Source organism: Anomaloglossus baeobatrachus, chromosome 4 (genome assembly GCF_048569485.1).
Source record: "Anomaloglossus baeobatrachus isolate aAnoBae1 chromosome 4, aAnoBae1.hap1, whole genome shotgun sequence".
NCBI lineage: Eukaryota > Metazoa > Chordata > Amphibia > Anura > Aromobatidae > Anomaloglossus > Anomaloglossus baeobatrachus.
The window spans coordinates 106,313,574-106,337,751 of record NC_134356.1 but is presented as its reverse complement, the minus strand read 5'-3'; the positions used below and the strand labels follow the sequence as shown (position 1 = coordinate 106,337,751).

Sequence of the window (24,178 nt, the reverse complement as noted above, 5' to 3'; positions counted from 1 at the left end):
TGCATTATGCGGCAGCACCAGCGTGTCCTCGGCTCTTCTTGCTGCCGTGTAGCAGTGGCAGCAAGGTAATACAAGGGGTTAATGATGGTGGGGGACCACCGCCATTAACTCCAGGCTTGATCATGGCAGCGTCTATGAGACAGCTGACATGATCAACCCGTAAGTAAAGTGAATAAAACACACACACAGAAAAATCCTTTATTTTAAATAAAACAAACAAGCCTCGTTCACCATTTTATTAACCCCTCCCGCACCAAAGCTCCGGCGTAATCCACCGCTCCGGCGTAATCCACAGGTCCTGTGCTGCTTACATCCAGGCTCGACTGTCACAGACACAGCGCTGAATGAATGCAGCAGACAGCAGAGGTAATTACCGGTCATTTCCCACGGCCGGTAATGTGAACTCACTACCGACCGTGGGAAATGCAGCGATCTGTCCTCTATCTATCCCTCTATCTATCCCTCTATCTATCCCTCTATCTGTCTGTCTATCTATCTATCCCTCTATCTATTCTTCTGTCTATCTACTATCTCAGAATTAAATGACTTTTTTTTTTTTTTTTCTTCAATGTGCTTTATTGCATTGAATGCAATAAAGCACATCCCAACCCGCACGCGGCAAAACCGCGGCAATACCGCGAACAATACCGCGGTAAAACCGCAGCAAACCGCATGCGGTTTTCGGGTGCGGTTTCCCGCGTTTTTTTTACCGCGGGTGCGGTAATCTTTGACAGCATGCGGAATTTTCTCAAGAAAATTCCATTTCCCAGTGCGCACATAGCCTTACATCGAACATTTGCACGTCTTCTAGGTGCTGCCCTACTCGCCATCTCTGATTCTGATCTCGGTTATGTGTATTGAGCCTGAGATGCCTGCGATGATCTCAGATTGTGATTATGTCTTTGTCTTTTCCCTTCTGTACTTCATAGCCACACACCTGTCCCTCTGGTTAGCTGCTGCAGTCCCATGGACTGCACTGGAGTGGTACCTGATGTCTACCAGCAGCCCAGCCTATTCTCACCATCAGACACTCTAGAGAATACCCGGTAGACACTTAATCATGCCCCTCCAGGAGACGCCCTGTCAGTGATGTAGTGGATTCACACCCACCAGCATTAGAACACCAAAATAATGTTATGTAGTTTGTTTATTTATTGGAAGGGAGTAACTCTCAAGTAATCCATGGTGTGCATAATGTTTTATGGCGCAATGTATTATGGCATGATACAGTCATATGAAAAAGTTTGGGCACCCCTATTAATGTTAACCTTTTTTCTTTATAACAAATTGTGTTTTTGCAACAGCTATTTCAGTTTCATATATCTAATAACTGATGGACTGAGTAATATTTCTGGATTGAAATGAGGTTTATTGTACTAACAGAAAATGTGCAATCCGCATTTAAACAAAATTTTACCGGTGCAAAAGTATGGGCGCCCTTATCAATTTCTTGATTTGAACACTCCTAACTACTTTTTACTGACTTACTAGAGCACTAAATTGGTTTTGTAACCTCTTTGAGCTTTTAACTTCATAGGCAGGTGTATCCAATCAAGAGAAAAGGTATTTAAGGTGGCCACTTGCAAGTTGTTCTCCTATTTGAATCTCCTATGAAGAGTGGCATCATGGGCTTCTCAAAACAACTCTCAAATGATCTGAAAACAAAGATTATTCAACATAGTTGTTCTGGGGAAGGATACAAAAAGTTGTCTCAGAGATTTAAACTGTCAGTTTCCACTGTGAGGAGCATAGTAAGGAAATGGAATAACACAGGTACAGTTCTTGTTAAGCCCAGAAGTGGCAGGCCAAGAAAAATATCAGAAAGGCAGATAAGAAGAATGGTGAGAACAGTCAAGGACAATCCACAGACCACCTCCAAAGACCTGCAGCTTCATCTTGCTGCAGATGGGGTCAATGTGCATCAGTTAAGAATACAGCGCACATTGCACAAGGAGAAGCTGTATGGGAGAGTGATGTGAAAGAAGCCGTTTCTGCAAGCACGCCACAAACAGTCACCTGAGGTATGCAAAAGCACATTTGGACAAGCCAGTTACATTTTTGAAGAAGGTCTTGTGGACTGATGAAACAAAGATTGAGTTGTTTGGTCATGCAAAAAGGCATTATGCATGGAGGCAAAAAAACACGGCATTCCAAGAAAAGCACTTGCTACCGACAGTAAGATTTGGTGGAGGTTCCATCATGCTTTGGGGCTGTGTGGCCAATGCCGGCACCGGGCATCTTGTTAAAGTTGAGGGTCGCATGGATTCAACTCAGTATCAGCAGATTCTTGACAATAATGTGCAAGAATCAGTGACGAAGTTGAAGTTACGCAGGGGATGGATATTTCAGCAAGACAATGATCCAAAATACCGCTCCAAATCTACTCAGGCATTCATGCAGAGGAACAATTACAATGTTCTGGAATGGCCATCCCAGTCCCCAGACCTGAATATCATTGAAAATCTGTGGGATGATTTGAAGCGTGCTGTTCATGCTCGGCGACCATCAAACGTAACTGAACTGGAATTGTTTTGTAAACAGGAATGGTCAAATATACCTTCATCCAGGATCCAGGAACTCATTAAAAGCTACAAGAAGTGACTAGAGGCTGTTATTTTTGCAAAAGGAGGATCTACAAAATATTAATGTCACTTTTATGTTGAGGTGCCCATACTTTTGCACCGGTCAAATTTGGCTTAAATGCGGATTGAACATTTTCTGTTAGTACAATAAACCTCATTTCAATCCAGAAATATTACTGAGTCCATCAGTTATTAGATATATGAAACTGAAATAGCTGTTGCAAAAACCCAAATTGTTATAAAGAAAAAAGGTTAACATTACTAGGGGTGCCCAAACTTTTTCATATGAATGTATATATATATCTCTCTCTCTCAAATATTGCTAAAATGATCATTCTGTCTGAGCCCTGGATGACAAGAGGACTTGAGAAGTAGCCCCTTCCCTGCCTGCCACCACAGCCACCAGAGTAACCCAGTGCCCAGTCAGCGAGATGTAATGCCCCTGGCCATGCTTGCTCATCCAGGTGTCACTGGTGAAATGCACCCTGGGAGATACAGAGTTCTTCAAGGAAGAGGTAATGTTGTCTGCCAAATGATGGTGTAAAGCAGGCAGAGCTTTATTAGAGAAGTAATGGCGACTGGGCAACTAGTACTAAGAGACTGTGATGCCCATCGGGTTTCGGAAACCGTCTGTATTCACCAGGTGGAAAGGCAGAATTTCTGTGGCCAACTGTTTAGATATGTTGAAGTTCAAGCTCTTCGCTTTGGCATGTGTGGGAAGATATTATCTTTTACGTGACCAAAACTGTAGGACCGAGGGCTGACTGCAGTGCTGAGAGAAGGTGTAGTAAGGTGTACACAACCGACCGGTGGACTGTGAGGACTGTGAGGGAGTTGTTGGGGAAGATGTAATGCTGGATTGAAAAACATGTGGTTGTCGTTGTCTCACATGGGTTAATAACACCACTCATGGTCACTTTCGTAACACCTGATGGGCCCTCACTCATCCCGACTGTCGCGGGCAAACAAGTGGAGTTTCTGCGGTCGGAGAACTGTGTGACAATAGTTTTGATGGGGATGCAGGTGGAGGAAAAAGCAGCAGACGTGGATGATTTGGTGTCCAGTGTTTGGTTAGGCCCGGTAGTCCACATTTTAGCACTGTATGATTCCCACAGTATTACATGTTTTTGCTGTGCATGTGTCGGTTCGTGCATGTAGTAGTCAAATTATTTGAATGTTGTTTACAGCATTGGCAGATAATAAAAGTTTGGTCATCCTTTGCAATCTCAAGAAAGGCCCAGGCTAGGCAACCTTTCCTGTGCACTGCAGACCCGCGACCACTGCTAGCCACAGCCAGAATTGTGGCTGAAGATGCAGTGCTTCTCAGGGTTGCAACACTACGTGTTTGTGTGGGAATCGCCAACGTAACATCCTCGTCTTCCTTCTCCTCCTCTTCATCTGCTGAGCTACTCAGCTGCATGCCTTTGGGGTGACACCAAGTTAGATCTAGAACTTCATCGTCATTCTCTATGTTGGTCCACTCCTCCTCTTCCTGATCTGACATCGCAGGACAGTACATGTTTGCCTCAGGTATCTGAGTCTCATCATCATCACCTCCACCCCCCGGGGTTAATGTCAGTTGATGAGGGTCAGGATCCAGCTCGGCCCCTACTTCATCTAGGCCAGTATCCAACTGACAATTATTTTAGGCATCAGTGCAGATGTTTTCCTCCTTTTGAGTCTGTGAATCTTTGGAGCAGACCTTTGATTCCCATGAGATACAATATGTGAACAGCTCTGCAGACTCGCCCATGTGTGGTACATCACAGTCAGTTTGCCGATTAGAGATTTGTGACATGGGCAGAAACAAGTGTAATTGGGGTGGCACCTCTGAGGAATGAATTGTATGTGATATTAAGGTGCAGGAAGAGGAGAAGAGGCCTCTTAATGCAGCACTTGCCATCCACTCTAGCACATGCTTTATATCAGTCTTATGTCAAAGTTGAAGCAATGGGTGGCTGCCAAAGAAATGTAGTGGAATAGACTGTTCTGTAGCGGAAGTTGTTCTCATTTCTTTTGGGCTAAGATGAGCCAGTGTTTGCTAATTGGAGCTTTGACAAACAGAACTTCTCACACTTAAACCTCAAACACTCCGCCTATTCACTATTCCACCACAACCACATTGTGATTTACCACTCATGGTTGATGTACCCTTCCCCTTTCAAACATGTTTCACAACCTTACGGCCATACTTGACGCAGAAGATAAATTATTTATTTCCTGCCTGAGCTGGCAATATTGTGAGGGCATTAAAAAGTACCAATAACTCCAAATGCAGTTCACTACATAATTTTGAGCAGACACTAAAAATTGCCCAGACCTTTTTACCTAGTTCACTAGCAAATTTACATCTGGCACTACTAACTAACAATACCTAGAAATGTGATTAACTGTATAATTTTGAGAAGTCATTGAAAACTGCCAAGATCTTTTTACCTAGTTCACTAGCAAATTGACAGAAGGCAGTACTAACTAACAATACCTAGAAATATGATTGACTGCGTAATTTTAAGCAGGCAGTAATACATAGCAATACCTAGAAATGTGTTTCACTGGCTAATTGGGAGCATGCCGTAATATGTAGCAATGCCCAAAAAATGTGTTTCACTGCATAATTTGGAGCATGCAATAATACGTAGCAATACCTAGAAATGTGTTTCCCTGGCTAATTAGGAGCAGCCACTAATACGTAACAATAGCTACTTAGATCCTTCACTGGCATCTCTTAAGCAGGCACTGACAAGTACCTATCCTTATTTCTATCATTAAATGCCGATTTGTGGCACACACCTTTCCCTACACTGCACATTCCTATTCTACACTGTCACTCTCCTATCTATCTCAACTACGTATGATTAAACACCTAGCTAAGCTCACTGTCTAGCAGCCTCGGTGGCAGCACCTTCCCTAACGTTTAACATTCACAAAATGGTGCATAACCGCCTTTTATATGCTGCTAGACGGACGTGGACATGTGCTGCACTGTGATTGGCTGCTGGAACATCCGCAAATAAAGTTAAGAAAAAATATCTCAGTGCGCATCTGGCATCTCCCGAGTCCCCACCCTCTCCGCTCATTAAACACATCCCCTTTTTCATTATACAGCACCACAATCCTATCCAAAAGCATAACATGTTATTAGAAAAGTAATTTTTTTTTAAAACATGATCAGTGATTGAGCAAAACCAAACATTGCCAACTTTTGGGGAAAAGGCTCGGGGTTACCGAGCCTGAATGAACAAGCTAAGACTTCCACCAAATTTGAAATTGGCGAACCTTTATCTAACTGGTTCACTCCTCTTTTGTCTTGACCCCTGGGAAAGGGGAACACATTAATTTGTAGCTGTGACTGCTGCAATCAGCTGCGTTCACACATTGTGGCCATGATGCATTTTTTTTTAACAAGATCGTGGTAAAACCACAATGATTTTGCTGTAATTTTCAGAAATCAAGGCAGGAACATTGTGATTTTATCTACAATCCAGCCAAAGGAATGTTCTGAGAACTGTTTTCTACAAATTAATTCCAAATATGTGATACTCCCTTTTTTTTCTTTTTTTAGAACGACAACAGGAGCATAAAGCATCTGTCACAATATCGACAATACATAACAACTGCTAGTCAAACAAAAGCAATTTCTTTCTCTGTGCATTGAATAACAAACACACACATGACTCTCTTATCTTACCTTTTTTTCTTTTTCTTTCATGGCAGCATGTTTTTCAGCGCAATAATGAATGACTGCATATTCCAATAATGCACCAAAAATGAAGGTGAAGCAAATACCAAGGTACACATCAATTGCTTTTACAAAACATTTGGCAGCTGGAAGAGTTGACCGGGACCCCACTAACATGGTTGTCATTGCTAAGACAGTGGTAACTCCTAGAATGAAACAACAAGAAAATGTTAAAAAAAGAACATCAATTGGCTGTCACTGTTTTCTCAACTAAAACTGTGAAGTCCTCCTTCACACATCCATGTCTCCTGTACTTGTGATGTCCGTTTTCTCATGTACCGGAGACAGACACATCTAGACCCATTAAAATTAACGAGCTTGGTCACACATCTGTGCATTCACACGGATGTGTGTCCGTGTGGAGCATACACGTGTCCATGTGCTCTACATAGCAACATCCGTTTTCTGCCAGCAGCACGGGTGTCACACAGACTGCACTGATGTGATCCGTGTGACATGTATGGAAAAAAACACAGGTCATATAAAAATAAAGCATTTTTATACTTACCTGTCTACTGCGCTGCTGTCTCTGCTGTTGCTTCTAGCTGCTCATTGCTTATTCACTGCGCTCACGGCAGACCCTGATGTAACAGGAGAACCGTAGACAGCAGCATCGGCGACAGGTAGTATACAAGTTCATGCTGTCCGTGTGCTGTCTGTATGTCACACGGATAGCACAGGGACAGCACACATTAAACATACACATGCACAGAGATTCACACCTTCACCACTGACCATGCAAAACGTTAGTGTTTGGCATGGACGCATGAAAGAGGCCTAAATTAGCATAACAACGTTGACTAACAAAGCCATGACAGCTGCATTTGATTATTTTTAAGACATTTCCCAATCATAATGCTTTGTTTTGTGGTTTTGATATCACTATCAATACAAGGGTATGTTAAGATTTGTTGGTATATGCAACAGTTGTGGACTTGTTTGTGTGATGGAGGACTTAAGCTGATCTGACAATAGATGCGATGTTGTGTTGCTTTTCTTACTCACTCTACTGTAAGGGGTACTTTGCATGCTGCAACATTGCAAGCCGATGCTGCGATGTCGAGCACGATAGTCCCCGCCCCATCACAGGTGCGATATCTTGTGATTGCTGGCGTAGCGAACATTATCGCTACGGCAGCTTCACATGCACTCACCTGCCCTACAATGTCGCTCTCCTTCTTAAGGGGGCGGGTCGTGCGGCGTCACAGCGACGTCACACGGCAGGCGGCCAATAGCAGCGGAGGGGCGGAGATGAGCAGGATGTAAACATCCCGCCCACCTCCTTCCTTCCACATTGCAGCCGAGACGCAGGTAGGAGATGTTCTTCGCTCCTACGGCTTCACACACAGCGATGTGTGCTGCCGCAGGAACGAGGAACAACATCGTGCCTGTCGCTGCACCGGCATTACGGAAATGTTGGACCCTACACCGATGATACGATAACGACGCTTTTGCGCTTGTTAATCATATCAAAAAGGATTTGCACACTACGATATCGACTGCGACGCCGGATGTGCGTCACTTTCGATTTGACCCCACCGACATCGCAGCTGCGATGTCGTAGTGTGCAAAGCCCGCCTAAAGGTCCTTGTACTTCCTGTTAATTTATCTTTGTTTCACTGCTGAATGATGATGCATTTTTACCTCATATTCTGAGAAGTAAAAGCTTGTTTATCCCTTATAATCTGCTCAGTGAAGTTTCTTCTGCGACTGGAAGCTAGAAGCTGTGCAACAGGTTATGGGCCCAGACACCCAAGACACACGAACGGCCAGCAAGACCCAGTGAATGCAGAAGAATTCTTCAGAACTATTCTCTCCAAACAAGTAAGACAAGTTAAAGATGAGCAGCAGCACAGACCTAAAACTCACAGTAGCTAAGCTGAACAATGAGAGCTATCAGCTATGGAAGTTCAAAGTGGAGATGTTATTGTCTTAAGATGATGTATGATAAGTAATCACTACAGATAGACCCAAATATAATAATCAGACATGGGATAAGAAAATTAGACAAGCAAGATCTACTATCAGTCTATTAGTGGAAGATGCCCAATTAATCTACATAAAAAATGAGGATACAGCACATGGAATGTGGGAAGCATTAAGAAAGCTTCATGAAAGACCCAGCAAGTTATTTCTGCTAAGAAAACTTTACAGTATGAGACTGAGTGCAAACAATGACATTCAGGTGCGTATATTCTCTATGATGGAGGTGATATCACAGCTGAGATCAATTGGTGAAGATATTAAGGAAAGCCATGTAGCAGCAATATTATTGTGCAGCTTACCGGATTCATACACTGCTTTAATAAATGCACTAGAAACAAGATCTGAAACAGATAGATCATCATAGATAAATATCAAAGAAGGAGAGAGCAAACAAATGATTCTACTGAAAAAGATGGGGGAAATGCTCTTAAAGCTACAGAATCAAAGAGGCCCTATAATAAAGAGACAAGAGAATGTTTCAGATTTAAGAAAAAGGGACATTTAAAGAAAGACTGTACTATATGGAAAGTAGAACAACAGAAATTACACCATAAAGACAATAAACAAAAGGTGAAAAACACAATTAATGTACACATAATTGGAGTGGCACATTTAAGGTAACTGATAAGAAATCATCATCAGGTTGGTTTATTAATTCAGGAGCAACAAGTCACATGACAAGTAATAAAAGTTTCTTTACTGACCTTGATTTAAATAAGAAGGAAGCCATTTATCCTGCAGATGGGAGCAAAATAACTGCGGAGGGTATTGGACAAAGAATGCTAAACTGTTCTAATAAGTTTGGGCATGATTCGAAAATACTTGTAAAGGATGTGTTATATGTTCCAGGATTAGAAGGAGGATTGTAATCTGTAAAACGTTTAACAGCTAAATTACTTTATTATATCATCTAGACACATTAAAGGAATAGATGAAGTTGTGTACACATGATCACAAGAATTGTATTCACATGTGGCATAGACGTCTAGGACACAGACATCCTGAAAGTATAATGGAGCTACAAAAGAAAGAATTGACAGAGGATCTATTGATATCTGATTGCTCAATTACCGTAAGATGTGATTGTTGTATAAAGTCTAAAGCTACAAGAATATCTATACCTAAAGAAAGTGAGACGAAAAGCACAAGACCACTTGATTTGGTGCATACTGACGTATGTGGACCCATGAAAGTGACTACATCAGGAGGCAATAGATATATAGTGACTTTTATAGATGACTACTCAAGATACACAGTCACATACTTGATCAAGAACAAAAGCAAAGTTTTCAATAAATTAGTAGCCTATGTGATAATATCGAATAATAAGATTCAGAGGAAGGCAATTGTGATTAGAAGTAATAATTGAGGTGAATTCACAGGACACAAACTACTTAAGACAAAATGGTATAGAGCATAAAAAGACTGTTCCATACACACCTGAACAAAATGAAGTAGCAGAAAGGAAAAACAGAACTCTGACTGAAATGATAAAAGGTATGCTAACAGATTCCAAACTACCAGAGAAATACTGGGGTGAAGCAGCAATGACAGCAGAAATGACAGCTACTTAGCTACAAAACTGACTTTTTTCTAGAAAATTGAAAAAACCCTCATGTGAACTGTGGCAGGGTAAGAAACCAAGTGTGAATCATTTAAGAGTTTTTGGTTGCAGTTTTTGTATTTATTCTAGCAGAGAAACACTCCAAACTTCAAAACAGATCCATAGAAGGAATATTTGTTGGATATAGTGAAAATTGCAAAGGATATAGAATCCTAGATCCCAAGACAGACAGAATTACAGTGAGCAACAGTGTAACATTCATTGAGGATCTAAATGAAGACACAATTATATCACTGGAAACAAAAAATGAGAAAAACAGCAATAATATAGCTGAATCAACATCTGATGAAAAAGAAGTTGAAATTGATAAAGAACAGAATACTGAAAGTCAAGAGATACAACTACAGACAGACATGGAACCAAGCCATTCAATAAGAGAAAACAAGGAAAATCCACTAATACGTCTTTCATACAAGGCAAGTACAAGCAAAATTTATGAGCCTACCTCTTGGGATGACATATCTCGACTTCCTGAAAAAGAAGCTAATAAATGGATAAAGGCAACAGAAACAGAAATAAAATCCATGAATGGTTTTTAAAGTAAAATACCAAACAGATGGCACAGCTGAACAATACCAGCAAGACTCGTAGCTAAAGGTTATTCTCAGAAATATGGAGAAGACTATGATGAAACATTTGCTCCAGTTGTCAAACATACTACAATAAGAACATTATTTGCAGTTGCAGCAATGAAACAAATGGAGTTGAAGCATTTGAATGGACATTTTTTAATGGAAATTTAACAGAAGATATCTACAAGGAACAATCTCCAGGATTCAAAGATGAAAGTAACCCAAACATGGTTTGTAAACTACAGAAAAGTATATACGGTTTAAAACAAGTTGCTAAAGCGTGGAATGATAAAATCACAGAAGTGCTCACAGATGAAAAAAATTTAAAGAAGCAAAGCTGATCCTTGCCTATACACAAAAAGATTGATGGACAGATGGATCTATGTTCTCATATATGTTGATGATGTTTTGAAAAAGAAAGGGATAAAGTGGACATACTAAAAATTCTGAATCAACACTTTGAGTTCAAAGACCTGAGAAATGTGAGACAGTTCCCTGGAACACAGCCAGAAAGAGAAGAAGATGGAAGTTTCCTCCTTAAAACCACATAATTCAAGACATAATCCAAACATTTGAATTGAAGGATGCAAAAACAGTATAATCTCCAATGGAAACCAACTATCTTAAAGAGATGAATAGTGAGCAAAATATATTACGAAATAATGAAGAGTACAGACCGGCAATGGGGAAATTACTGGATTTAGCGACTGTTACAAGACCAGACATCGCAGCAGTAGGAATTCTAAGTAGAAAAGTGTCGAAGCCAAATAAAAAGATACGTTGATGCAGACTGGGCTGGAGATCCAACTGACAGAATATCTACCAGTGGCTATCTTTTCCTTCTCTCAGACGAACCAATTAGTTGGACTAGTAAAAAGCAATCTATAGTAACGCTGTCATCAACAGCAGCAGAATATGTTGCAGCAGCACATGTGAGTCAAGAAGTTCTATGTTTAAGACAATTGCTAACAGACGTAGGACAACCACAATTGGAACCAACAAAAATAAATGAGGACAATCAAGGATGTCTTGTTCTTGCTCATATGGAAAGAGTTAACCCCAGAAACAAGCACATTGATGTGAAGTATCATTTCTTGATCGATCACCAGGAACAAGGAATCTTGAAATTAGAATATTGTCCAACTGAAGATATGACAGCAGATATTTTCACAAAGGCATTGAATGTTGAAGGACATTAGAGACTAATGAAGACATTAGGATTAACTGAATAAGTCTGTTGAGAAAGAGCGTTGGTATATGCAACAGTTATGGACTTGTTTGTGTGAAGGAGGAATTTAAGCTGATCTGACTGTAGATGGCGATGTTGTGTTGCTTTTCTCACTCACTGTATTGTAAAGGTCCTTGTACTTCTTGTTTATTTCTTCTTTGTTGTACTGCTGAATGACGACGCACTTTTACCTCATGTTCTGAGAAGTAAAAGCTTGTTTATCCCATATAATCTGCTCAGTGAAGTTTCTTCTGCAACTGGAAGCTAGAAGCTGTGCAACAACAATATGTCCTACATTTGGCAAATAGGTCAGAATGAACATACTATTATGAACACTATTATAGAGTGCCTATTTATCCTCTGGCAGACCAGTAAACATTTGTGTATAAATAAAGTAGTAGAATACAATATTCTATACAAGAGTATATCGTACAAAAAGAAGACCGCTTTGTATACTCTTTTTACATAAATATGAAGCCTATTAGTGATTTATCCACTGTTTGCCTATAGAGTTGGTCAAATTACAGCCATCTACTGGAGGTATATGTTAGGAAATCATAGACAAAGTGTGGAAGTGTTGCCCACTGCACCTAGCACCACCAGTTTTCTTGTGTAACAGTTTGTCGAGTGCCCTGCCACCCCTGAAGAGTGTTCCAGTACAAGTGAAGATGTTATGATAAATTGGTGTACATTAATGAAATGTGACAGTAATGTACTGTATGTTTATGTGTTTCCCCTGTGCAATTTATCAACCACCAGGTGTCACAAGCACCCTGGTCCCTCAGCGTAAGGGGAGTGACAGGATGGCATGGGTTAAAAGGAGGGGCATAGTCCCCAGCACAGAGGAGATATAGGGAACAAAGCTTCCTTGTAGAAGGCAGAAAGAGAGTAGGGACAAGCCAAGAAAGGACCTGCAGGGTCAGATGTAGCAGAATGTAGTCGGATGGTGTGGAGCTGTCTGGCATGGAGAGAGAGAAGATAGAAGAGAAAAAAGTCAAGGAGACTGAAGTGAAGTATGAGCCCCCCTCCGCTACAGAGCGTAATTCCAGTAAGTTAGTGGAAAGTGGGAAAGCGTCCCTATTCTTAGGCCAGCAGGCTAAAGAGTCGAGCCATTGGACCAGCCATCATGCTTAATGATTGGTGCAGGAAGGAAAGGATAAATCGCTCCTTGGAGGCCGTAGCTAAAGAGACGAGTTCTGTAAACAAAGAAATGCCTGTAAAAGAACATGGTGCAAAAACTGCCTTAAAGAAGTGGAATCTGCATGTTGAAAGATGTTGCAGTAAAGTTGTTACGGTTTTAACTGGTGGTGAACTCGTTACTGAAAGGGCAGTGTGCGATGTCGATTGTAGTGAATGGGATCCAGAGAAGCTGGATAAAAACCCAGATGAGCAGCTTCAGGCATATACAACCTCCATACCCACTCAATACACCATTCTGCCCCCTGTGTCTATACTGTGCCAGGGTGGGTTGAGGACTGCAACCCTCACCATTACTGCCCCTCCCTGACACTTTACATTTGGCATAGTTGGCAGGATGCCAACATCTGGCATCAAAATGGGGAGAAATGTGTGACCCTGGGCGCGGAAGATATAGCGCCTGAAGCGAGGCGGTAGCTGAGTGATGTGACTGAAGTTTGCGTTGATGGGAAGATGGTGCACAAAATCGCGGATGACAACATGACTCAAGATGGCGGCGACATGTGGCCTGAGAGGAATGACCCTGTCCTTCGTGGAAGGAGATGGTGCGCGAGCATGCGAAAAGGTACCTGGCCTGAAGGTGTGTCAGCCATGGAGGAGGAAGGTGCTGCAGAAAAGGTACGGCGTGGAATGGAAGGATTCCAGTCTGGTGGAAGATCAAGGTCCTGCCCAGAAGAAAAGGTCTTCCTAAGAATCAGGCATGACAGCTGAAGAAACGTCTGCTGGTGAGTGTGGCCCAGGGTGTGAGAAAGGCATGCCTGTGGGCATGGCCAGTGAGATGGACGGGTGACGCGACAGGGCTCTGGTGCCGGAGGAAGTGGGCCCTAGGATGCAGGAAGCGTGCGTTAAGAGCATGGTGTAAAAACTGTCTTAAAGAAGTGGAAGCTGTGTGTTGAAAGATGTTATAGTAAAGTGATTATGGTTTTAAGTGGTGGTGGACTTGCTAGTGAAAGTGCGGCGTGCAATGCTGATTGTAATGAATGGTCTCCAAGGATGCCAGATGAAGACCCAGATGAGCAGCTTCAGGCAGATATCACCTCAACACCCACTCCAAACACCACTCTGCCCCCCGTGTCTGTACTGTGTCGGGGTGGGTTGAAGACTGCAACCCTTGCCCAAGACCGCCACTTCCTGGCACTTTACATTTGCTGTCCTTTTTTTTTTTTATTTTAAGTCCGTGCTGGATGACTTAACAATTGCAGCACTGTGACTGGTTTTTTTTATTTAGCTAATCAAGAATTAACTTAAGTAGTGTTTAATTTGCTGTTAAAAGCCCTTTGTTGACCTCACCATGACTACATCCCCTCTCCCTAACTGTCTTCTGTTACAGAATCCCCAAAAATATAAATATATTATTTTGCACAACTCCTCCACTTTTTGCAGTTTATTTGAGATGAGCAAATCAGCATTGAATTTTATGAAATTCGTAGTACCTAGTGTGCTGTTCCTATTTGTTTTAGTTAAAACTGTTATTTAATGTTTTTTCATGCTTGTTTCTGCTGCCATCTACTGGTCATACCTTTCGGCTCCTCTGTTTCTTTTGTCCAGCCCATGGGACTGTCTGCTGCTCCTCTTACATCACTTCCTGGCATATTCAGTTCACAGCCAGAGATTGTGAGAATCACATCCCTGATTTGAGCTGCTAGAAGCAAAGTCTTCTGACCTTAGTGGCTCCAGAGACAAACATCACAAGAGAACCACAATGCCAGGTACTTGGACTGCTGTACTTCTGCATGTCCTTAACCTTCGGAGAAAATAAATCACCATTGTTTCATCTCAGCATGTGCATGTTTAACTCTGGAGCGCTCTGGTCATGTCTGCCTCACCTATAGGAAAAACGAAGGTAAGCTTCTCACGCCATTCCATAACTACCCGCCTTCAATCGCCTTTAAGTGGGGACAGAACAGTCAGAAGACTGCTTAACAGCCAAAGTCAAAAACTTCCTTGAGAGCCCAAATCAGTCAGATGACTGCTTAATAGCTCAATACCCCGGCTACAGATCCCTAAGAACCCTGTAACTTCCCTTGTAATCTGCCTAGCAACAAGCCTTGTGCACTAGTCTGCCTGCAACAGTGCATGCCTGAACAAGCCTAAGGGGAAGCTCTCCCATCTGCCACGTCCTGTATCACCTCTGCTTGCATTGTAAAGGGACAGTTTATGCACCTGCTGTTTCCCTCTTGCCATACCCCTTCTATAGACTTGCAGTATATTATACCTCATTACTGCACATTGCTGGACTGCAAACCCCAAGTTTTCCTAAAGACACTTTGGGAATTTCATCAGGGAGTCCTTGCGGAGCTGCACGACAATTTTCGGACCCCTATTCAAAAGTCAAGTTTCTTAAAGAGACAGTACGCCTTAAATCAAAATGGCCAAAAAAGACCTCGGACAGTTCCCCACTGCTGAAACAGAGGAAATACAACCTGATACTGTCCATAATGAAGCCCAGGAGGCAGATCCCACGCTTCTAGCAGACCAAGTTGTCTGACCGAAGCGCTCTTCCAAACCCACGATAAAGGCCACTGAAAACTATCACACTATGAAAGATGAGCTATGAGAACACCTGGAAGAACTGTGGGAACGAGTCACCTATTACATGTCAAGACTTGAATCCTCATCAGGCGATGCCGCATGCTTACAAGCCGCTATGGAACGGCTGAACACAGCTCATGAAAGATACAAGAGACTGTCGACAAGGTACATTACCTTTCTAAAAGACTCTAAAATTGATGAAGCTCTTTCAGACCTGAGCAAGGCAGAAGAGGTGGACAAGGAAAGAGATGCCAAGGTGCAAGATGCCATAGACAAGGCCGAACACCGTATCTCTCACCAGCAAGAAACTAGATCACACCGATCAACCTCATCTAGACGTTCCTCTCGGTCATCCGGGTCATCATCCTCAAGAAGCTCAGCCCTGAGCGACAGGATACTAGAGGCCCACATAAGAGCGGAAGAATCCAAGGTGAGACGTTCCTTCACAGAAAGAGCAGTAGAGGAGGAAGCCAAAAGGGCAGAAGCAGAAGCCAAAAGGGAAGAAGTAGAAGCCCTTGCAAAAGCAGAAGCCGCTAAAGCAGAAGCCAAAAGGGCAGAAGCGGAGGCTCGGATAAAGATTCTTCGGTCACAGATGGAAGAGGAAGTTGCTCTAGCTAAAGTGAGACTACTTGAGCAATCCAGTTGATCGCACAAGAGACTATGTATTGAATTAGTTACCTGTAGCAACCCCGGTTTGCAGTACCGTCCAAGCCGACAACACCGAAACCTCCAACTTACCTCTACCAGTGCCAGTACCACCTAAAGCACCCGAGCAAATTAATAACAGTCACCAAGAGGTGCCCTCTCAAACACAGTCACCACAGCAAGATAGCAACCAAGTGCTTCCTGACCCACTTCCACAGCTCAAGCAGCGGTCATCAGAATCTACAGAGGCTAAACCACAGCTCAACCCTGCAGCAACGTCATTCTACCCGGGAACATCTCATCCATTCACGCCAGGCAGCCCATACGCCCCAGGGGCATCACAAGTCGTCTTGGCAACAAGTGGTGAGAAATCAGATATGTCTGAGTTTGCCAGGTTCATGGTGAGCAGAGAGCTAATCAACACTAGGTTCACAAAATTTGATGATCGTGCAGAAAGCTACAGGGCCTGGAAAGCAACTTTCAAGGCAGCCATCGCCAATCTCAACTTAACTGCAGAACAAGAGCTTGACCTCATGATCAAGTGGTTGGGCCCAGGCTTTACAAACCGTAACAAGAGTCTCAGAACCGTCTATGTTGGACAATCAGAAGCAGGTCTCGCTGCTGCATGGCAAAGACTGGAACGCACCTTTGGCAGCGCAGAAGCAATAGAGAAAGCCCTATTCAAGAGACTGCAGGATATCCCAAAGATCAACCTTAAAGAAGTCCACAAGCTTCAAGACCTAAGTGATCTGCTCATGGAGCTGGAGCTCACCAAAAGAGACCCTCGTCTGTCTGGCCTGTGCTACCTGGATACAGCCCATGGAGTGAACCCAATCGTGGTGAAGCTGCCATACAGTCTGCAGGAGAAATGGGCAACGTCAGTCTCAATGTACAAAAGAGTGCATGGCGTCACCTTTCCCCCATTTATTCACTTCTGCAAGTTCATCGACGAGCAGGCCCAGATGAGGAACGACCGCAGCCTCGACTTCCTAGAGTTCAACACTTCGGCAGCTGCAACAACATCATCATCAAGTCATGAAGGTGCCATACACAAACGCACAGACATTAAGAACACTGTGAGTGTTAGGAAGACTGAGCTACCATCACCTGCAGCACCTACAGATAAACAGTACACCATCTCATCACGAGATAAGTCTTTCAATCAAGAATGTCCCATCCATAAAAAACCACACTCACTGAACAAGTGCAGAGGGTTTAGATCCAAAACCCTACAGGAGCACAAGAAAGTCCTTGGGATCTGTTTCAAATGCTGTGCATCATTTGAGCACATGGCAAAGAACTGTAAATCCATCGTCAAGTGTGAGGAGTGTCATAGTGGAAAACACGTTTCAGCCATGCACCCAACCCAGCTAGCTAGAGACACACCGGCTGCAGTCACCACCGCTCCCACTCCAAGTCATGGCGGGGAGTCCAAGAATCAGACTGACACCACCACAGCCATCTCCTGCTCATGCTCAGAGGTATGTGGAGAGGGCCAAATGCAGAAATGTTGTGCCCGAATATGCCTCATCAAGGTTTATCCCGAGGGACATCCAGAAAAGGCAATGAAGGTGTATGCCATCATAGACGACCAAAGCAACCGGTCCCTGGCAGGAACCAAATTCTTTGAAGCCTTCGGAATTAATGGATCATCAGAACCCTACACCTTGAACACCTGCTCGGGTCGCATAGAGACTAGCGGCAGAAGAGCCCAGAGATTCATTGCTTCTCCTATCAATGGGAAGACTGAAATACCTCTACCAACGCTCGTTGAATGTGACCAAATACCCAGCCACAGGAATGAAATTCCTACCCCAGAAGCTGCATTTCATCAACCACACCTAAGACACCTCGCTAGTGTTATCCCACCTTTGGACAATAACGCAGAGATTCTACTCCTGCTCAGCAGAGACAATCTAAGGGTACATAAGGTGCGACAACAGTGTAATGGGCCTGACTATGCACCATACGCCCAGAGACTGGACTTGAGATGGATAGTCATGGGAAATGTGTGCGCTGATCGATCAGAAATTGATTCCTTCAAGACTTACGTGCATGGAGATGGGTGCACAACCTGCCTAACGCCATGTCCTCATCACTATGGAGTGAAAGAGAAGTCTCCAGACACAATACAGCTACCTGACATTGCTTCTTCTCTGCATATCGACAACTTCGGAAGATCAGTCTTTCACACAACCAAGGACGACGATAAAGTAGCCTTGTCAGTAGAGGACAGAGAATTCATCAAAATACTGGACTGTGAGTTTTCTAAAGACAAAACCAACCACCGGGTCTCTCCATTACCCTTCCGATCTACCAGAGTAAGACTCCCAAACAACCGAGATCAAGCTCAGACTAGGTGTAACTCTCTTCAGCATTCCATGAACAGCAAGCCTAAAATGAGAGAACACAGCGTCGCCTTTATGGACAAGAAAGTCTGCAACAACCTAGCAGAACCTGTACCAACCGAACTGAATCCAGCAGATCACACCACTAGACCTATGTCTATAAGTTCTTTTGCTAACTCTACTTGGCTTACAGGTCCAGAGTTCCTGCTGAGATAGTCAGAAGAAGGTATCCAGGAAGCCTTCAGCATCCTAGATCCAGACAATGATCCAGATGCCCAAGCTGAAGTCAATACCCTGGCCACCAGTGCAGAAAAAACTTCCAACCTTGATTGCCAACGTTTTGAACATTTCTCCAGCTGGATGAGGCTCGTCAGGACTGTTGCTAGGTTAGTGCATATCGCCAGATGCTATCGTACGGACCTTAAAAACAAAGACTGTCATCGCTGGCATGTGTGCCACAAACCCCTTTCTGCTAAGGATATCTCCCATAGCGAGTCCCTCATAATACGCCACCTCCAACAGAGTGAATTTGCCATGGAATGGAAGTGTTTATACAACAAACAGCAGATTCCATTAAGAAGCCCTCTCGCCAATTTAAACCCAGTTATCGACAGTTTCGGCTTACTGAGAGTTGGTGGTCGTTTGAACCAGGCTCATCTTGGAGTTGCAGAACAAAATCCTCTCATCATTCCCAACAAACACCATGTTACAGGCTTGCTGATCCGACACCACCATGAAAAGACTGAACACCAAGTCAGGCAAATTACCGAGGGCACTTTACGGTCTGCAGGCCTCTGGATTATTGGAATGAAGAGACGTGTAGCACAAATACTGCATGATTGTGTGCACTGTCGTAAAGCAAGAGGAAAACAACTGCACCAACAAATGGCTCACTTGCCAACAGACAGACTTTCTACAGAGCCATCTTTCACACGAGGGCCTAGACGTTTTCGGACCATGGATGCTGTTTACATGCAGAACTCGCGGCGGCCAAGCAAACAGTAAGGGGTGGGCTGTGTTATTCACCTGCATGAGTGTTCGAGCCGTTCACATTAAGGTGTTAGAGTCCATGGATACCTCCAGCCTAATCAACACCTTGAGAAGGTTCCTTGCCATCAGAGGACCAGTGAAACAGCTGAGGTCTTACCGTGGAAGCAATTTCGTCGGTGCTTGTAGAGAACTGAACATCGACACCAAGCCTATCCAAGATCAGCTGGCAGAGAAAGGTTGCACCTTGATCTTCAATCCCCCTCACAGTTCTCACATGGGAGGCTCCTGGGAGAGGATGATCGGGTTTTTGACGCAACATCTTGAACTCCATGCTAATGGACATCAATTCCTCAAGACTCACACATGAGATTCTAGTCACTCTTTTAGCTGAAGTCTTAGTCATTATCAATTCAAGACCCCTTGTGCCGGTGACCATGGATCCAGAAACACCAACCATATTGACTCCTACTATTCTTATTACCCAAAAAACTGACAATGCGGTAATGCCCAGCGGAGAGTTCACCCACGCGAACACTTATCAAAAACACTTTTCCCTGAAGAAGGAGACGGTATATGTCTCTGAAACGCGTTGGAACTGTAATAAAAAAGAGATTTAAAGTAAATTCCTTGAATACAGTGATTCTTGAGCGCGGCATAAACCCGTTTCTCATATACGTATATACATATATAAAAATCTTTGTCAAAAACACTGGAAACAGGTTCAATACTTGGCTGACTACTTCTGGAACCGATGGAGGAAGGAATACCTCTCCATTCTTCAAGGAACAAAGAAGTGGCGACATCCCAAGCCGAACCTCAAAGAAGGAGACCTAGTCCTCATGAAAGACCAGACCACAGAAAGGACTGACTGGCCTATGGGACTGATTACTAGGATACTGCCTAGCCAGGACGGCAATGTTCGGAAGGTGGAGCTAAAGGTCATCAGGAAAGGTGAGATGAACACCTTTGCAAGGCCAATCCACGAACTTAATCTGCTATTGCCCATAGAGAGCGTCCCTACGGGATGAACGCTACCGGACCTGAACTTTGAGCCATCCTTCTTGTTTTGGACTCAATTGAGTTTGTTTTGCATTTAACGAGCCTTTCCTTTCAGGTTATATTATGGACTGAATAGTGAAATCCCCAAAGTGAATTTCAGACGGGGAGTGTGCTGTTCCTATTTGTTTTACTTAAAACTGTTATTTAATGTTTTTTCATGCTCGTCTCTGCTGCCATCTACTGGTCAGACCTTTCGGCTCCTCTGTTTCTTTTGTCCAGCCCATGGGAGTGTCTGCTGCTCCTCTTACATCACTTCCTGGCATATTCAGTTCACATCCAGAGATTGTGAGAATCACATCCCTTATTTGAGCTGCTAGAAGCAAAGTCTTCTAACCTTAGTGGCTCCAGAGACAACATCACAAGAGAACCACAATGCCAGGTACTTGGACCGCTGTACTCCTGCATGTCCTTAACCTTTGTAGAAAATAAATCACCATTGTTTCATCTCAGCATGTGCATGTTTAACTCTGGAGCGCTCTGGTCATGTCTGCCTCACCTATAGGAAAAACGAAGGTAAGATTCTCACGCCATTCCATAACTACGCGCCTTCAATTGCCTTTAAGTGGGGACAGAACACCTAGTCAACTAAAAAAAATTGCTATTTGATTTGCTCGTATTGCCAAAAAATGGCTATGCCCATTTTACACAAAGTAAAAGATTGCATCAGCCAAATAGGCTGGCATGGCCTCAGACATGGCCATCGTGGCTTTCCCATAGTGCCTTGCAGTTATTGCATCCCATGATATACTGCAAGCAACCATAGAGACTATCATAGCCAGAACAGAAGCTGAGGCTGAGAATATGTACCGCCCCGGGGCTCAGCCGTAGCTGAGCCGCTCGGATCCGGGCTCGTCGGTGGGTGGCTCGAGCGCCTTCGGACATGGGGGTCACGTCGCTCTGAAGGGAGGCTGGCGCTACGTGAGGGGCTTTTTGGTGGGGAAGGTTCACGGCCGGAGTCGTGGTTTAGGGGTTTAAGTTCGTGACGCCACCCACGGGTCGTGGGGAGTGTGGACACCACCACTGCCATTGACTAGGTTCCCGGGGACGGTGTTGCGCAGACAGGTGTTGACCCCTCCGTGGGTAGAGGGTTGATGGTCCCGAGGTCCAGTTGTTGGGGTTAGGATGTGGGGGTGCGGGCGTGTTGGCGTGATGCGGGGCGGTGCGCGGTCCTAGGGCACTGTTGTGCTCACTAGGACAGATACACCGGAGTCTCTGGTAATCCAAAAAGATGGTGGTCGGTGCCCGCAGCCGGCTGCGTCTGGTCCCCCACACGGCTTGGTGGTCCCTGCCTTTCTCCTGCACCTAGTTTTGTAGATTTTGACTGCCTGCGTTTCAGCAACGGGAGTCTGCTCCCTGGCTTTGTGTGTGTCGGGAGAGCCCGTTTGCCCGCAGACGCTGGCCCGTGGGATCTCTCTGCCTGAGCGATGGCTTTCTATCCCCCTCATTGGGCTGTTGTCTTCAGTCGGGACTTGGGTGGGAAAGAACCTAAGGTCCAGACCCCAATCAGTGAATTTGACTCAGTCCAGAGGGTTCTGGGCCTCATTCTGGGTCTGAGTACCCCTCCTGGTGCTCCGGTTTCCAGGTGGTTTCCCGGTTCGGTACCGGCGGGCCACTACCCTGTCCCGGTCCCTTACGGTTCCACCAGCCGTCTTCTCGGCTCCTGCAGGCGGCAACCACCATCTGCCTCCTGGCCACAGGGTATCCGGGCTATGACCCAGATCCCCGACAGACGTTTTCTCCTCTCCTTTCACCTCCTAGACTGCTCTCCTCTCCTCCCAAACTTCATCTGCTTGCTTTTCCCGCCTCAGGCTATCCGAACTCCTCGATGGGCGTGGCCAACTGCCTGGCTCCGCCCCCGGGTGTGAACGTCAAAGCCTGAGAGGGGTGACTCGGGGTTTTTAGGTTGGCTGCTGTTACCTTTTTAGGGGACTGGTGTTTGTGCAAGGGCCTGTATGTGACTACCTGGCTAGTCCAGGGCGTCACAAATACAGCAGCCATCGAAGATAATTTGGGATAAGGAGAGAACTCACAGCTCAGGAATAGAGACAGGAATAGAAGCCATAAAACATTACACAAATACCGTAGACAGTAATATGTTGTAAAACTGCAGCATTCGTTGTAGTAGTCTAGTTGTCCGCCTTTGAACTGACTCTAACTTCTGAATGTCCTTTTTAAAATGTGGAGCCCAAAACTGGATCTCATATTCCAGATGTGGCCTTACAAGTGATTTAATCTCTCTTTTTATACACCCTAAAATCTTGTTTGCTTTAGCAGCTGCTGCTTGACATTGAATGCTGCTGCTCAGCTTATTTGTAATACGAATACCCAAGTCCTTCTCCTGTTCTGTAGTCCCGAGTTTACTTCCATTTAATGTATACGCAGTTATAGGATTACTCCGTCCTAGGTGCATTACTTTACATTTATCAACATTAAATCTCATTTGCCAAGTATCTGCCCATTCTTACATCTTATCCAGATCTTTTTGTAATATTGTACTATCAAGGTCAGTTTTTAATATCCTACATAGTTTGGTGTCATCAGCAAAGACTGACACTTTACTATCAATCCCATCCACAAGGTCATTAATAAAGAGATTAAAAATAATCGGTCCTAGCACAGATCCCTGTGGCACTCCACTGTTGACTATAGCCCACTTAGAGACTGTACCATTTATGATTACTCTTTGTTTCCTATCTTTTAGCCAATTCCTTACCCAGTTGCATATAGTATCCCCTAGTCCTTGCTTCTGGAGCTTTAGTATAAGGATATTATGTGATACAGTATCAAATGCCTTTGTAAAGTCCAAATAAATCACATCAGCTGCATTACCAATATCCAGATTTGCACTTACCCCCTCATAGAACCCCAACATGTTGGTTAGACACGACTTATCTTTCATGAATCCATGCTGTCTGTCAGTTATTATATTATTTTCTGCAATATATTTTTGCATGTCATCCCTTAAAATGCCCTCAAAAACTTTGCATACTACTGATGTCAGGCTTACTGGACGGTAGTTGCCTGGATCTACCCTCTTACCTTTCTTGAATATCGGTACCACACCAGCAATCCTCCAATCCTGAGGCACCAACCCTGTTACAAGCAAGTCTAAAAAGATGAGATACAGTGGTCTGTCGATTATGGAGCTCAATTCCCTCAATATTCGTGGATGAATGCCATCTGGCCCTGGGGATTTGTCAATGTTTAATTTACTCAGACGCAGGCATACTTCATCTTGTGTTAGATTAATTATATCGGGTTGTGAACTTTGATTTTTCACTTGTTGAATGATCCCTGGTACAGTCAGTTCCTTGGTGAACACAGATGAAAAATGCCTATTTAATATCTCAGTCTTATGTTTGTCCTCTATAACTAACTTGTTATTATATTTTAAGGGGCCGACACTATCCTTTGTTTTCCTTTTGGCATTAATGTCATTGGTGATTTGTGGTTCAGTAGCTAGTTTTGCTTGTTTGATTTCTTTTTTACATTTCTTTATACTTCTGAAATGCTATTTCTGTATTCTCAGCCTTTAAGATTTTAAACGCCCTTTGTTTTTGTTTTATTATACTTTGGAGTGTCTTATTTATCTATAGTGGTTTCTTTTTATTCCTGGACATTTTATTACCAGATGGTATAAGTTTTTTTACATGACTTTAAGAGTATATCCTTAAAC

The 24,178-nt window shown here is 43.7% G+C and overlaps 1 protein-coding gene across 1 annotated transcript in view; it reads right to left on the bottom strand.

Moving 5' to 3' along the window:
• Positions 1–24,178, bottom strand: part of GABRP (gamma-aminobutyric acid type A receptor subunit pi) — a 172,007-nt gene that overhangs the window by 14,166 nt on the left and 133,663 nt on the right. Inside the window, exon 9 of the mRNA XM_075343387.1 lies at positions 6,271–6,467. Within this exon, the coding sequence (XP_075199502.1) occupies positions 6,271–6,467 (197 nt within the window). The remainder of the gene's footprint in view (positions 1–6,270; positions 6,468–24,178) is intronic.